The 15,513-nt window shown below is 41.4% G+C and overlaps 1 protein-coding gene across 4 annotated transcripts in view; it reads left to right on the top strand.

The window, feature by feature from the left end:
* EPB41L5 (erythrocyte membrane protein band 4.1 like 5) overlaps nucleotides 1–15,513 on the top strand; it is a 59,338-nt gene that overhangs the window by 41,667 nt on the left and 2,158 nt on the right. For 2 of the 4 annotated variants that reach the window (XM_071746732.1, XM_071746734.1), the window contains exons 17-26: nucleotides 1,547–1,707; nucleotides 2,332–2,426; nucleotides 7,487–7,615; nucleotides 8,171–8,232; nucleotides 8,578–8,688; nucleotides 9,241–9,334; nucleotides 10,237–10,314; nucleotides 11,140–11,181; nucleotides 11,647–11,780; nucleotides 12,630–15,500. In XM_071746732.1, the coding sequence (XP_071602833.1) occupies nucleotides 1,547–1,707; nucleotides 2,332–2,426; nucleotides 7,487–7,615; nucleotides 8,171–8,232; nucleotides 8,578–8,688; nucleotides 9,241–9,334; nucleotides 10,237–10,314; nucleotides 11,140–11,181; nucleotides 11,647–11,780; nucleotides 12,630–12,687 (964 nt within the window). In that variant the 3' untranslated portion in view covers nucleotides 12,688–15,500. The remainder of the gene's footprint in view (nucleotides 1–1,546; nucleotides 1,708–2,331; nucleotides 2,427–7,486; nucleotides 7,616–8,170; nucleotides 8,233–8,577; nucleotides 8,689–9,240; nucleotides 9,335–10,236; nucleotides 10,315–11,139; nucleotides 11,182–11,646; nucleotides 11,781–12,629; nucleotides 15,501–15,513) is intronic. The other 2 variants (XM_071746733.1, XM_071746735.1) reach the window with 1 other exon arrangement.

Here is a 15,513-nt window from a genome sequence, read left to right as displayed (position 1 = left end):
AGAAAAGTGATAGCTTCATGTGAAGACTATAAAATATTTTTGCTTTCAAAGTATGTTACAGAATTCAGTATCACTTTCTTTGTTGCCTTAACCTGAAGAGCATCTATTCCTGCCTGTTAACTTCTAATAATTTTCTCATTCACCCTTCTCAAGACTTGTTGTTTCATGTTAGTGGTGCACACAGGGGCTGTGCAATAGTTTAGAAATTCCTATAATTTGTTTGCTAGCACCTTCTTATTCCACTGCTTAAGAGTGACCTGCAAGCAAGTGACCTCAGTTTGCCTCACGTCAATTAATTGTCTTAAGATGATTCGTATGTTATTAGCACTAAAAGGGTGATACCCTGTAATCTGTTTCAGAGGGGTATATTTAACATTAGAAGAATTCTTTTGGGTGCTTGAGCAGGAGGGAGGAATTTTTCCCTGGAGCTTCTAGTGACAACATAGGACTGGTTCCAAATTCCAGGGGTTGGAGGGAGGCATGGGACATTAACCTGGGAGGAATAAGGGAGAAGCTGTTCTGAACGGTACAGTAGGAACTGTTCCTGTTCGTGCATGAGGGTAAGTTCTGTTGAGGTGGGTACTTACTTGGTGTCATTGTTCTCATATTTGGGTCACTACTGTAAAAACCAGTTGTTTTTTCTTCTTAAACTGATATTGCAACCAAACTGTAAGTGCACTTGTTGATTGAAATGGGTGACAATCAAACTGCAGCTGTGTGCACAGATTGTCTGATTAACCATGGTGTTCTGCAGCAGCTGTTGTTTCTGTGTTTGTTACAGTTTGCCCTTAGGGTAGCCTTAGCTGTGCCTGAGCTTTGAAGAGATAACTGCACAACATAAGCATCGTAACATAACTTTTTTGTTCTTGTGATTTTTTCATGATTTAAGTGCAAATACAGATGGTAGGACAAAATTACAGAAAAGATGTTGCCGTTAGAAAGCAAAGGAGGTGAAACAAGTGGCGTACAAGAGTGCACAGTGTGGCTCAATTAAAATATTGTGACTGCTAGGGTTTCATTCATGTCTCCTCTAACTAAAAGTAGTTGTGGGTCTGCCTAACGATAGCACAGTGCCAGTCAGACCTGCGCAGTGCACCCTTCTGCTCTGATCTCTGATCTGCTTCCAAGTGTTGGGGGAAGTGCTATACAAATAGCCTTTTGTGAACAGGATCAACTTCCCCCTCCCAGCTTTCTCTTGTGCAGCAATCCTGAAATGTACCTTGAGTTTGTTAGAAAAATTTCAGATGTTTGTTCCAGAAAGTGCATTTAATGGGTAAGAACTTGCCTTCGTCTACCTTTGCTTTTCCCACTGCTGTGTAGTAAGCAGCCAGCAAGATGGACCTGCTCTGCTATGAAGTCAGTTCTACAGACATAAAATAGTCTAATAAAATGTCTAATAATTGTCTGGAACAGTTCTTACAGAGTATGTCTGGTAATTAAAAGATAGCTTGAAAAAAGACATGGCATGTGTTAGAGCTTTTTTCTTGTTACAGAAACAGTTGTAACGTGATTCTGTGTCTCTCTGCCCATCTTTCTGCCTCTGCAGTGTACCTGTTGTTGATCTGCTGGACAGCACAGAGTGTCCAGAAACTTGTGTTGATGATGCCTTAGGCCGTCCAGTTGTTGGCTTGGCAACAGGAGATTCAGAAGAGGCTGTTAGTTGCCCTGGCACAAAGGAAACTGCTGCTGAAAAAGCAGACTCTGATTGTAAGCAAACTTTGGATTTTTCCCTATTACCATGACGTGGGGGGTCATAGTTAACTGGTGAGGTTGTTTCCTTACAAAAATCCAAACGTGTCTTAGAGACCTCCCTTAGGTCACGTGCATAATGGCAGCTTTACCCACCACTGGAATGCAGCCCATTCTGGTGTATGAATTAGTGCATTTATTTGAGCATAAGTCTTCACCAAAATGTTAGCAAATTGTTTTCAAGGAGAGACTATTCACAGTCAGTTCTCTGTGAAGTTTTTAAATGTTGCTGTCTGTGTCTACTGAACTCTCTTGAACTGCTTTCAAGAACTGCCTTTTTTAAAAATTATTATTTCACTGTATTGTCACAAATTTCCCACAAATTTTTCAAAGCTCTGTAATGAGCTTTTAAGTCATGGAGTTTGGAACAGCAAAGTTGACCAGCTCTCCTCATTTCAGCCTGAAGCAGCTTATGCCAAAATTGTACAAAGATACAGGAAATAAGTTAGTTTTCAGACACAAATTCAGTGAAGTGCAACTATCCACAACCACATAATACGTGTTCAGGAAGAATGCAAGTTACAAGTGAAATAACTCCACCAGGATGTTAGCGTGATGGTATCTTCTCTGTCTCTTTTCCAGCATTTGAAGACACATTCCTGAAGCTGAAACAGCTGGAAACAGAGTGCAGCAGCCCCGTGCTAACTGAGCGTCCCAATGTGAACATAAATGTACAGGTACTTGCTTTCCATTCCTTGTGGCAAAGTTGCCCAGTATTGTTTAGAACATTCTGAAAAGTCTTACCTTGGTCTGTTTGCATGAATTTAAAAAATATGAGTGAGTGATACTGAGGAAAAGAAAATACCAATCTTTTGTTATATGTGTCAACCTGTGTGTGAAGGGGCCGTGGGGTGATGCTGTGGGGCAGAGGTGCACGTGCATGTATGCAGCCTGCAGCCTGCTGAAAGTTTCAAAAATTGGTGGGAGTAAGTCCTAAATGCTCAGAATGTTCCTCAGTTGCCTTTATCTGTAGGTTACTAATTGCTCAGTGTTGTATAGTTCACCCTCGTTTTTGAGGGGAGGAGCTTCTTTCCTGGTGTTTTTCAGTTGCCTGTGGTAACCCTCCCAGAACATGGTTTTGACGTCTTGTTTTGGTTAAAGGTCTGCTCGTGATCTGTCCCTCCTGTTGGGTAACCAGTTTCTACCTGTTCCCTGAAGTAGGTGTTGGTGCTCTGTGTGTTTACATAGAGAGGAGCGATGTGTTTGGATTTAGTGCTCTCATAAATACTTCTGGGCAAGCTGGGCTGTATTTCCACAGGCAGCTGTGCCAAAGTATGAGAGATTCAGTACCCAGGGTGAGGGTTCTCTTCTCCCTCCCTCCTGCTTGCTCTTCCTCCTTCCCTGGCTTCCTTATGTCCTCCATCACCTCCAGGTGTCATTACCTATTTCAGTGAACCACTGTAGCCCACACAATAATGAAGTTGCTTTGTTTTGTTTTGTTTTTTAACTTTATGCTAAGGTGTATTTTTTGGTTGGTTGTGTTTTGTGTTGTTGGTTTTTTTAAAGTTGTTAAATAGTGAGTTAAATAGCTCATGAAAGGGGTCAAAAAATGCCAGAGCCATGGGGAAAATAAATTGCTAGAAGGGATGGAGCAGGCAGGATCCTCCTTTCCAACAGTGGTGAACTTTCATAGATTCACTGGTTATCAGTCTACTGCACCCATGCAGGATATCCTTTTTTTCTTTTTTTTTTTTAAATGACCTTTAAAATATTTGGATTTTTCCCTCAGTCTGCTTTCCTTCAGTGTGAAAGCTTTTAGGTGCTTTATTGCGTTTTGAACAAGCTGGGAGAATACCTGGCAGTGTTATCTTTTTGTGCTTACCCCCCTTGCAGGGAGGCCTGAGGTTTTATCTAACTTTTGATGAAGCAGCAATGATTTTTCTTGCTTCCTCAATAGTAAGGTGATGAGACAGGTGCCAAGAGAGGTTTCCAGCAGTACTTGTTTGGGCTAAACCAGTTCCTGAGCATTTGTTCCCCCCCTGTGCCAGAGAGAAGGCTGCTGCCTTGGTGTGTTAGGTGCTGCAGGCTGTTTTGCTCATGTCCCCTTTAAGGTCTGTTGTCTGGGATGCCTTGTGCACCTCTCTGCATTACAAAGATTACCAAGTCTTTAAGAAGATTAGTCTGAAGCCTATGGGTCCTGTTATGCCCAAACATTGGCTCGGCATAAACTAAAGTGAATGAACACAACTTATTTCAGAATATTTTTGCCTGTTGAACCATGTTTCAGTTCAAAGAGAGAGGGGAAAAAAATACATGTAATTGGTTAAATGGAGAAAAGAGAGTAAAGGTGTCTTAGTGGTTTTTAAACTGTGGCTGAAGCACAGTAAGCAAGATAAGATTCCTGTAATGAGCTAATCCAACAGCTGCCAATACAATGCAGTCACAGTTATCCAGCTGCTGTCATATGAGGTGCTGAATATATTTGAATATTAGAGGTTACAGATGCTGGGGTGATAGTAACCAGATCAGAGAGAGCAAGAACATTTGCATAAGAGAGAAATATGGATCAACACTATGCCAATATGGTTCTTTCTCTGGGTAAAAGAGACTTAAGCTTTCATGAAGGAAGTGCAAATTGTATTATGAAAGTAGGAGTACAACATCAGTGGTTTTTCTTGGGTAGTAAAGATTGAATGAAACTTTTCAGCCTTTGATGTAGCTTACCAAGAGGTCACTTGAGAGTGTTTAAAAAAAGGTAGACAAAGTTTAGAGACGGTTTCTGTAGATTTTAAATACTGTATGCTTCAAATTGCAAAGACATGTAGGCTACAGTAGAACCAAATGAGTCCTCAAAATAGGTAGCTATTAAAAACAGTTTTTTGCTTTTGAAGGATGCTTTAGAAAAAATATGAATTTCTCTTTATGATTTTTATTACAAAATGTACCTATTGGTTCTGCTCCTTCATTTAGCTTCTTAATCTTTTTGCAAATGAGGTATTTATGGCATCTTCTGGCAGAACTCTGAATGGGACTGCAGTAAATCCACTGAGTCCTGGAACTTGCTTTTACTTCAGATGAATGCAGTGCTCTCTCTGCAAGTGTGTGCTTACAGATTTCAGCATCTCCCATCTCCCTCAGGTTTTACCAGTGCATAAGTTCCTGCCCATGTAGAAACAGTTTCAGCACATGAAGGTTTTGTAAAATGCATCTGGGGGAATGCATTAGCTTTCTGCTTCCAAAGGCAGAGCTGCATCCTAAACTCATAAGTGATGCTGTCAGATGCCAATGAGCTGCTCAGCTCTGCTTTGTTAATTAAAAATTGAGTTATTTTCTGTCAGAGGTGGCCTGACAATCATCTTTACATAATTTTGTACTTGCAATCAATCAATCTTGATTGATTTCTTTGATAGGGAAACATCTATCTAGCTGCCCCTGTCCTTTTAGAGAAAAGGAAATCTTCCTAGAGTGAGAACTGGTAAAGGGGGAATGAATGGCTGCATTCTTCACCACTGCTCCCTGCCAAAATCTGTTGAGATGGAAGAATGAGACTTTGTCCTTTCCCAGCTTTCCCTAGAGCAGTGACCAGATCTGACAAAAGAGAGCAAATAGCTCTTAAATACACCGAGGATGGCTCTGCTTTCATCAGCATCTGAAGTGAAATGAATAAAAAGTTCACTCTGTTTGCCTCTGTTTGAAGTCTGCTTCACTGTCAGAAACGCAAGAACCTGAGGGGTTTTATTTCTGAATTTGTTGTGGTCTGTAAACACGTGGAAATTGCTCCAAAATGTGCCTGTATTAATCTCCATCTTTCTGCTCAAAGCAATTTTCAGTGGCATTAAGAATGTAGCTCAAAAGCATGAAAGACTGGGATCACACACCCTGCTGCTGCCTTTAATCTTTTTTTACATCGCTGCCTATTACCTTACTTTGAAGAAAAAAGGACAAATGCAGTTTGGCCAGCATGCATAGAAACAATAAAATCTGTTATGAGCTAGAGAACTGGCAAACACTGGAGCTCTACTGGTTTAAGTGAACAACTAAATATCTTCTGAGGTAGACATCTTGAGATGTTCTCAGGTGCCAGATGCTGTCCCTCTACCTACATTCTCTTCCCATTATAAAAAAACCAAACAGTAAAACACCACTGTTTTTTTTCAAGGATGAAGTAGAATTATTTACAAATATGTATCTTTAATATTGATGGAAATGTTTCCTTGGTGGCATAGAACTTGTACTTGATGACATTAAAGTGTTTCTTAGTACTAAACATTTTAGAAATCAGCAATCTGTTGCTGATAGACTTATTAAACCAGTTGTTCAGGTAAAGGAAGCTGAGAGAAAGATCACAAAATACTGCTTAAAGCAGCAGTGTATTGATATGCTTAGTTAAAATAATCAGATTTACTTAATCACTGGTACTGGAATAATTCATTAGAAATTCTGTGCAGGGACTGTTACATTACAGCATCTATTGCAGTGAGGTCCAGTGTAAGGACTTAAAGAGTATAACACTTGAGCACTCTGTGCAAATAATAAAAAGACAGTTTTAATTATTCCAGATTTTTATTGAAATCCCAATAGCATCTCTAAAATAAAATTTAGTAATTATATTCTTAGCCTTTAATGAATTATTTGAATATGCATCTCAGCATCTGCTAGTGATAGCCATTAGTAACACTGGTTGTTGCTACTCACACCTTCTTATGATGACAGTGATCCTTGAAGATTTTGCAAATGTTTGTGTTCAGTGCTGACTGAGGTCAAAATTTTAAACCATCCCCTGCTTTATAATGCCAGGTCAGCTCTTACTTGGGTACCCAGAAAGGTGATTTAGAGGGAGAGGAGGAAATGTTTTTCCCATCTCTAAAGACCAGAAGTTCTCACTGGCATTTCCAGTGAAAGAGAAAAGCTAAAAGTGGATGGAGAGCTGTGTGGGAGACAGGTAGTCACCTCTTTTGAACTCCTCTCCCCCGGTCTCTCTGTCTCTCTGCCGTGGGCTTCGTTCCCCGTGGACACGGGAGCTGCTGCATCCCGGAGGCTGCCGGGCGGTGCCGCTCCGGGGTGCAGGGATGCGGCGCTTGGTGCGGGCAGAGGGAGAGGAAAGAGGGACTCTGTCTCCCCCTGCTGAGTCAGACCCCTCACAAGGAAGGTCACAAGGTTTAGTTTCCACTCACTTAATTAGCTGCTGTCACTAATCAAATAGCAATTAGTAGATTAAATGCTTAATTAACATTTTATAATTAAGAAATGCCACTCACATAATGAAATATACTGTCGTGAAAGGTATTTAATTTTTAATTATGTATGTATCTGGCTGCTATATGTATCTGGCTGTCAGTTTTTCCCAATATAATCACTGATGGAAGAAGCAGCTAATGGCACATTAAGCTGCTGTTTGGATTTATGTGTGGATTTTAAGGTAAAAATCTTCCAGACTGGCGTTTGAGAATAAATTATAACTTATAGTTACGTTATACTGCTATGATGTAATATGATGGCTGCTCTGTTGATCTTCTATCAGTAAACTAGGTCGAAGATTTAGGGTCACTGATTCTTGCATGCTTTATTTTCAGCACAGCACTTTGCATCTTTTTGAGCATTTTTAAATTTTTTTTTTTTTACTTTGTTTTGCTGTGACTTTACTACTGAGATCAAATTAAAGGAAAATATTGCTTTTTCATTTCAGTGTAAATCTTCTAACTTTCTACTCAGCCTTGTTATTTAGAGATGTTAATAAACTTCAGCCTAGATTGTTCTATATGGCAACTGCTTCTAATAAAGATATTTTCATGTCTAGGATGAAGTGGTAAAGCTGACAGATAAATGTCTTAATAATGCCATTGAGAGCCCAATCACAGCACCAACATGGCTTCCAGCAGATATCAAAAGCAATATCCTGAAGGCTCAGGCAGAAGCAGGGCACAAGGTAAATAGTAAAATGATAAGGACTGTGATATTATTAATTGTTTTATTTCTCTTCAGTTGCCTGGTATTGGAGAAGGTGCCTTGCAGATAAGGGTGCTTTAGGAGCCAAAGTCTAACATAAAATAAGAGAGCTTCTCAGCCATTCTTCACAGTAACAGTGGTGCAGTTCTGGAGCAGTTGTACAAGGAGGAATCTCCATCCTTGATGACAGCCAACCTGTGTAACTCAGCAAGCCCTTGAACAGGCCCTGGCTGCAGTTGTTATTGAGCCAGATAACCTCCAAGGGTTGCCTTCTAGCCTAGAAATTATGTTGTGATTCTGTTCCTAAGATGATGCTTTTAGCATGTTCTAGTAATATAATGCAGTGGTATTATTTGGCTACTTTGGTGAATTATTTTTATTTCTTCAATGAAGTTTTCACAAAAAAGTCATATCTTCCCTGAGCAGGTGATGAACAGCACACTTCTATGTGCTCAGCTTTTCTGTGGATGCCAGAACTGACACAGGATGGAACCACGTATCAGAAGTTTTTATCTTTGTTCATTTTTTCTTGCAGGTCATAAGAGAAGACAGCCTGACAGGTCTCAAGAACTCCAATATTCAGGATGCTGCTGCCAGGTACTGAATTGATTTGGAAGAAACATTTGATGTAGTTGTCCCAGTACAGCACTCAGAACCTGCAGTTCAGCATGGTCTACAGGTGGCTCAGTGGTCACTGCATTTTTACCTTGCTAGTTTCAGTGGGACTTCAGGCACTGAAAAAGTGAAAGGGTTGCAATATGTAATTTCTTGACCCTTTGTGAAGATGAGCATATGCCAGACCTGCAAGAGCACTTGAAGATGCTGAATAAAATGAACATCTAGAGATCTCAAAACTATGCTGTAGCAAGTGATTCATTAAGAGCTTTCTGTGGAAGGTTGTACCCGTTATGTTTTGTTTATTTTGTTGTTGTTTTGTGACAGGAACATTCTTCTGTCAGGCAAAACACAGAATTGTGCCCCAGCCACCAGTGCAGCATTTCAAGACCCAAGAGAGCTCCTGAAAGGAATTTCTGCCCCAAACACCTTTGTTTCGTAAGTGATTCAGGGGATGCTATGGGGAAAATGTTTCTGGGGTAGGAGAACCACCATTAACAGGTCTGAAAAGATGAGGAGCAGTTGCTAAGCATTTAGGCCAGATCTGGCTAAGCAGGCTTAGCAATGCATCTTTAATTACTGCTGCAACTGTAAATTGGTATAGGCCAGGCCTTGGTGGGGGGGAGTATTGTAGCAGACAGTAGGTGAATCTCATCTTCTGGAACGACTGAAATATCTGACATCCTGATGCCCCTGCCTCTGAAGAAGATAAGAGGATGATGGGGATGCTTCAGGCAAATTAGAAGCAAGGGCTGAAGGAGATCCAGTGATAAAGGACATGGATACTGTTGGGTCTATACACAGCCATAGCTGAAACTGTGAAAGAGCAGCAATCTGCAGAGGTAGCTGGGAGGCATTTATTTGAACATACTCACAGACATCAGATTTTTGTCTGCTTTGCATGAAATTGATGCTGAGTTTTGGGGTTGGGAGCAGTGCAGTTTCATGCTATCCAGGCAGTGTGCTGATGAGGGCATTTTCTCCTTTCAGTAATGTGTTAAATGAGGACCATGCTGCCTCTAACCATGAGGACCTGCTGATTCCAGCTAACCTGGCTCCAGCTGAGGAGGCTCCTGTTTCAAAGGTATCACCACCTGCCAGTCTGGAAGGTTTCTGTGTGTTTTGTTCTGAGCTCCTGATGCCTCCAGGCAAGCACAGCAGACCTTGCTGCATACCTCTCATAGCTCAGTGAATGCCAGTCATTGCTGAATGCCAAAGAGCTTTCTGAAGCAAGCAGGGACACTGAACAGATCTCTCCAAAGGCCACTTCAGAATGTCCTTTCAGGTTCTTTTTCTGACACTTATTTTTCTAAACCGGTTCTTTTTCTCACCACTTATATTCCAGTGATTTGATGCTCTAGGAAAGAGACTGCTGACAGAGGCAATTCAAAATAACCACAGAGTTTAAATTGCAATATTTAATTGCTATATTCTGGTCAGGTAACTACCTTATCAGGTATAGCCTGATAAGGTAATTTTTTTACTGGACTCCCTGAAATGCACATAGTAATTCAGGGGTCAGCATTCCTTTGTCCCTCTCCAAAAGAGGACTTTGTCATTGAGCTCTCCTACTACTTCAGCAGACTGAGGGGTTATTCTGGTTCACTAAAGCACCGTGCCCTTTAGCTGTTGTCCCTCTAAACCAGCATTATGTAGTTGATCCCATTGAATAATTACAAATTTCATTTTCTGAGTTCAATGCTCAGCTGACAGACTGTGCCAACCTCCTTGTTGAATGTCACAGTGCCCCATCTTCAGGCTGGAGAGCAGGACATGGTCACAGCTTCCTTGGCAATGACATTGTTTTCAGTAGGTTGATGGGAATAAGCCAAGTGAAAAGGCTATTTAAGAAGGTCATATGGAAAGATTTGAGAAAACAGACCTGATAAAGTGGTGTTCATTAAGGACACTGGTCTGCCACTGGGGAAACCACTAGAGGATTCTGGTTAATACTGGGAATTCAATCCAAACTGATTTATTCCATAGAGCACTCCAGATGACCAGGACGTTTCCCTAACATCACTGACAGAGAATCTAATTGACTTTACAGAAGCCACACCTCGGGTAAATGTATTTGAAAACCAACTCCTTCCTTCACTCATACAGGTGCTTTTTACTCATAAACTCTCCTCAAGTTCTAGTATCTCTCCACCAGGCCTGGGACTGCTGCAGCAGAGTGAAGTGGTGGTTGACCTGGATTGCTTTGTATATGCCCCCCAGCTGAAGGGGTGGCTGGTGTAGGGTTGTAGACTCCACAGCTTTGTAAATGGAGGTGAAGGAGTCTGAGGAGTTAACTTGTACCTGTGCCACAAGAGCCTGTAGTCCTACTTCAGTACACCTGCAGGTGCCAGCCTGCTTCTTAGGCTTTTGGGCATCTATAAAACTTCAGAAATCATCTGTAAATGCGTATATACACACACAGAGGTATTTTTGTGTGTGTATGTATCTAAAATAAATACTTGATCAGTGAACTTTTACTACAAATCAGCTCTTTTTGTTACAATTTGTGCTGGTGAAAAAGTGAAGTTGTGTGCATAGGAAAAAGGAGGAAAGAGGAGGTCCTTTAACCTGCTCAGGCAAGTGTGTGCTCTCAGTTACCTCTGCCCACAAAACAGAAGCAGCTGGTGGGCTCAGTCACCTTTGGGGAGGGAGCACTGAGCTGAAACTGCTACCTCTGAGTTTCTGAGTGAGCAATATTTGCTGTGTGGGTGCCCTCTACCTTCTGACATGAAGGTACAGCAGCTGTAGCTGATCAGTAGCACAGGTCAAAGACTGGGGATGGACAAATATCTGAGATTGGTTTAGGAGGCAGTGTTGTTCTGAGGATGTTTGCAGATAGTTCCAAACTTTTCTAATGAACACTTGTTTGCCTTTTTTTTTTTTTTTCAGGCATCTTCCCAGCCCATAATAACACCAAGGTGGATAGTGCCAGTGAGTTACTTAACAATTCCTTAACAAACGAGCTAAAAATAAAACAAAACAACAAAAAACCCCAACAAAACCAAAGAACTGATAAAAAAAAAAAACGAAAAAAAAAAATCAGAATACTTTTGTCATAATTAAGAAGCAGAAGCTCAAGTAAAATAGAAAAATATAATAATTTGTAAGAATTTGAAAGCTCATAAAAGCTTTTTGGGACCAGACCAAAAAGCAAGCTAATTCAGCTGGAGTAAATCAAACAACATACATATTCTCTTCATATTTAAGCTTCATTTTTGCTGCATTTACCTTGCAGGTAAATACCATCAAGTTTGTCTAAGAACTTGTACATGGTAAAGCCCACACTGGAACCTGATTAATCTTGTTTTTTACTGTTATAACTAAATCATACTGGAAAATCAGCTTGTCTTGGCAGGTTTTTATTTCAGTTTCTTTTTTTCATTCTCCTCAATTCAGACTGGACTGATTTCCAATGGGCCTTTGGGAAATGACATTGCCTTAGCTATGAAGGCAGTGAAAGGCAGCACAGAGACCTTGTTGTCACCAGCTGGATTGCCACCATCCCAGCAGACATCCGAAGTACTTGCAAGGTAAAATCTCCTCAGCACTCACTTCAGAAGTCTCCATGGGGTGGAAAGGAAGTCTGTGGTCTTACTGCTTCCACTTCCACTGACCACTAAATGGTTTTAGTGGTCACTTAGGCACAGTGCCTTGTTTTGCTGTGCTTATAAACTATGGTTGTGTCTCACTTTATAGCACTGCAATCTTATAAATAGAGCAGCTGATGCATATTTTTATTTAACATTGTTTGAAGGGTAAAAAAAAAACTTCTTACATTCAAGTAAGCAAGGGAACAAAGAATACAAATTTAGCAAGAGGTAAAACTGTTGTCATTATAAGTGGTATGAATTGATCAATTCTTTTTTATTATAATTTCACTTCAGTTTCTTTCCCTGTCTGTTAAGATGTTTTAGTACTGGACCAAAATTAGAGTACAGATTAATTTTCTGAGAAATTTCTCTATCATATTTCAGTCAGAGGACTGGCAGGGGTGGGTGGGGGATGTCCCCCAGTTATTCCCAAGTTGTAAGGAAGCCAGAGAACAGAACCTGTAGAAACCTTTCTCCTTGCTATTCCATTCTGCTGTGCTGGTGAGACAGGGTTGAGCAGGACTTTGAATGAACATTTTACAATGCAGGTAGCAATGCTGCTACTACTGCACTGTGTGAAAGTGATTCCCTTTGCTCTTCTGCAGCTGTCCATTGGAAAGGTTTGCCCATTGGCCTCATTAAATGATGAGGGCAACAGCTTTTAATGCTCTTCAGATCATCAGGAGTCTTTTTTTAATCCATCATGGCAGGTCTTTCTGAAGGTGAATGAATTCACAGGGCCTCTTTTTCTTTTTCTTTTTCTTTTTTTTTTTTTTTTCCCCCTTTTAGCCCAGTTACTGAGGATGCTACAATAAGAACAAAGTGTTTACTCACCACTGAACTCTAGAAGAAGGACTTTCTGCACTTCCCACCTTGTAAAAACTCAAATCTCTCTAACAGACCTGCGAGGGATCCTTCCAAAAGACTTGCTTGGGATCAAATTCTTGCTGAACAGGAGTCAAACAGCCAGCTGGTTTGCTAGGATCCAGGAAGAGACTCCTACATTTATTATAACTTAACTGGAATTACAGTCTAAACTGGGATATAAAACCACATGCACGTTTGATCTTCTCCCTCAGGAGAAGTGAAATACCACACTGGAGCTCCTTGTGTTCCACTCTCGATAGGTTTAACATTACCCTGTGCTGCCTCTCAAGTGCTCATGGAAAGTGTTCACTGTGCTGTTTGCTGTGTGGTGTCTCAGCACGGTGTCCTGACCTCTGTAGAGTAATACTGGAAAGATTAGGAGAACTTGTAGGGCCACCTTGTGGCTACTCCAGTGGCTCACAGTAACAATGACTGATATGGCCAAGGAAATTCTCTTCTGTGGGATTATTCCCTCTGTTTTTTCCTTTGTTATACTAACACATGCTCTCCTTTTTGGCCTTAAACCTCTTGTTACAGTACCTGGATAGAATTAAAACTAGTCTGTCCGTGACCAAGTACATTGACTGGATTTGAGCTGCTCATTGCAACCAGGAAAAGGAAGATAAACCTGCCAAACAGCTTATAACATGAGCAGACTACAGCACAGGTCCCACATTTTGACACTGGTGATTTCCTCTGTGACTCAAATACATGCATTTTTAGCCTAGATATATGTATGTTTTAAATGCTGAAGCAGTGAAGGTATAAGTACAGCTTACTTCAGGAGCTGCTTATTGGTTGGTTTTGTTGTCATGTAGGAGAAGGAAGGAAAATAATTTTCTTGTTTCATACTGTTTCTGGGTGTTGTTTCCAGATGCTGTGCTTTGGGAATACTTGCCAGGTTTGTTAGCAGCATGAGACTACCAGATCAGTTCTTAGCACCATCTTGAATCCTATTCTGAGTGTCATCCAAGAGCTGGACGTGGAACAAAGAATAGAAGCAATAAGGAGAAAATGGGAAAAAAAAGATTAAAAATTCCTCTAAGCAGTTCACTACTTTGTATAAAGAAGGTAGGAGCATGTGCAAGAGCACACTCCATGGAGCTGGGGAAGGCCTTTTGCTGCTCTGGTGAAGTATGGGACACAATTTGTAGTTAGAAGAGATCATTTGAGTCCTGGGCAGCAGGATCCTTATGTGGACATGTAGAGGTGAGCACACAGCTGCTGGGACACAGCCTGTGAAAAAGGTCAATAAAGATTCAGGGAACTCACCTCTCCTAACAGGGAAGCACAAATGAAACACCTGGGATCTTTCTTAGGATGAGTTTTGTACATTGACTGGGGCTGGAGAACATTTTCTGCACAGTGCTACTGTTCATTTATATACCCGTGGTTCTTAGAAGTAATTGTAAACGTGAAGGTTGTTTCTGAGGACCTGTGTGCACAACCTGTTTCTGTGCACTGGCTGCCTGCACATCTCTCCTTGTAGACAGAGATTTGGACCAAACCACTGTGGGTTGTGCAAGCAAGCTGGTGCCTGGCCAGGCTGCTGCTTTCAGACTGGGGCCCTCTCCCTGCTGCTCCTGTGCTCTTCTTTGCAAGATGCTGAGTGAGTGTTAAGAAGCCACGTGGCTTTTGTGTGTCCCACTGCCTCAAAACCCCTGAGGCCTTAATAGAGAAACAGAAATCAGGAGGAGCTCTTAGGGCTGACCGACCAGAGTGACTTTCTGCAGCCATTGCCTCAAGGACCAGGAGTCAGAACTGGTGGCAACCACTTAAGGTCCCCCTCCAGGCAGCTTCTGAAGCACTCTGTGGGCAGGGTCCCCACCTCCTGTGCATCTGGACCAGGGGAGTGTTCCTGCTCACTGGTTGCTCAGCTCTTCCAGTTACTTCCAGTTGAGTATTGGCTTTTTTATACTCTTAAGTCTGAGCCTTACTGCATGTGTAGAAGGTTCCCGATTCCAATATCAAATGTCTTAGCCTGGATTAATCATACAGTTGCCAGCAAAGTTCCTGCAGGAAAAGGGAAGCTATGGCTGCAGCAGTCTGCTTCCTGCACAAAGCCAGAACTGTGTGGGGAAACTTGGCACTTGCTATTGATCTGTTTGCTCAGCAGCTGAGCTGGCATTCGCCAACTACATGTGTTGGTTTTGTAAATAGACAGAATGCAGCAGCATTTTCTTTAAGGCGTGTTTGATATTTGACTCTTCCCGTGGGGTTGGTGAGCTCTGTGAACTGTTAGCTTGAATCCCTCCCAAAAGAAGTGTAACAGAATTTTACAGTTTTACAGCACTGCACGTTGAATGTCATCCTTAAATCCTCCCCGGCAATCACATACAGCAAATAGCAATTAAATACCATGTGTGGTGAGTGTGTTCCCCGAAAATCTCTATGGTTCCAAGTAGCCAGCTGTTATTTCAGCACGGCCAGGGTGCTGGGGATCATAGGGGAATGTTGTATTTACACACACAGATTTCAAAGGAGCAAGATTTTCCTCAATTTTCAGAGGACTAATGCTTTGAATTTTTTTTTTAAATCTTAATTTTTCTATGGTTAAATTTGGAACTTGCCATTTCTAATGAATTAGGGGCTGCAAACCCAACGCTTTCCAGTGATTTTTAGTACTTGGAGCAAATACTCCATTTAATCCAAGGTAGCTCATTTTGCTATTCCAAATCAGGTTTTATACAGGGAGCCTGGCAGAGAAAGGCACCACATTGATGGGGTCTGAACTGACACACAGGTTGGCACCTGGACATCCTGGACTTCTGTGTCACTGCTTTTAAAATACAGGTATCATGTTCTG

The sequence above is a fragment of the Heliangelus exortis genome, chromosome 6 (genome assembly GCF_036169615.1).
Source record: "Heliangelus exortis chromosome 6, bHelExo1.hap1, whole genome shotgun sequence".
Classification (NCBI taxonomy): domain Eukaryota; kingdom Metazoa; phylum Chordata; class Aves; order Apodiformes; family Trochilidae; genus Heliangelus; species Heliangelus exortis.
This window is presented reverse-complemented; position numbering and strand designations above follow the sequence as displayed.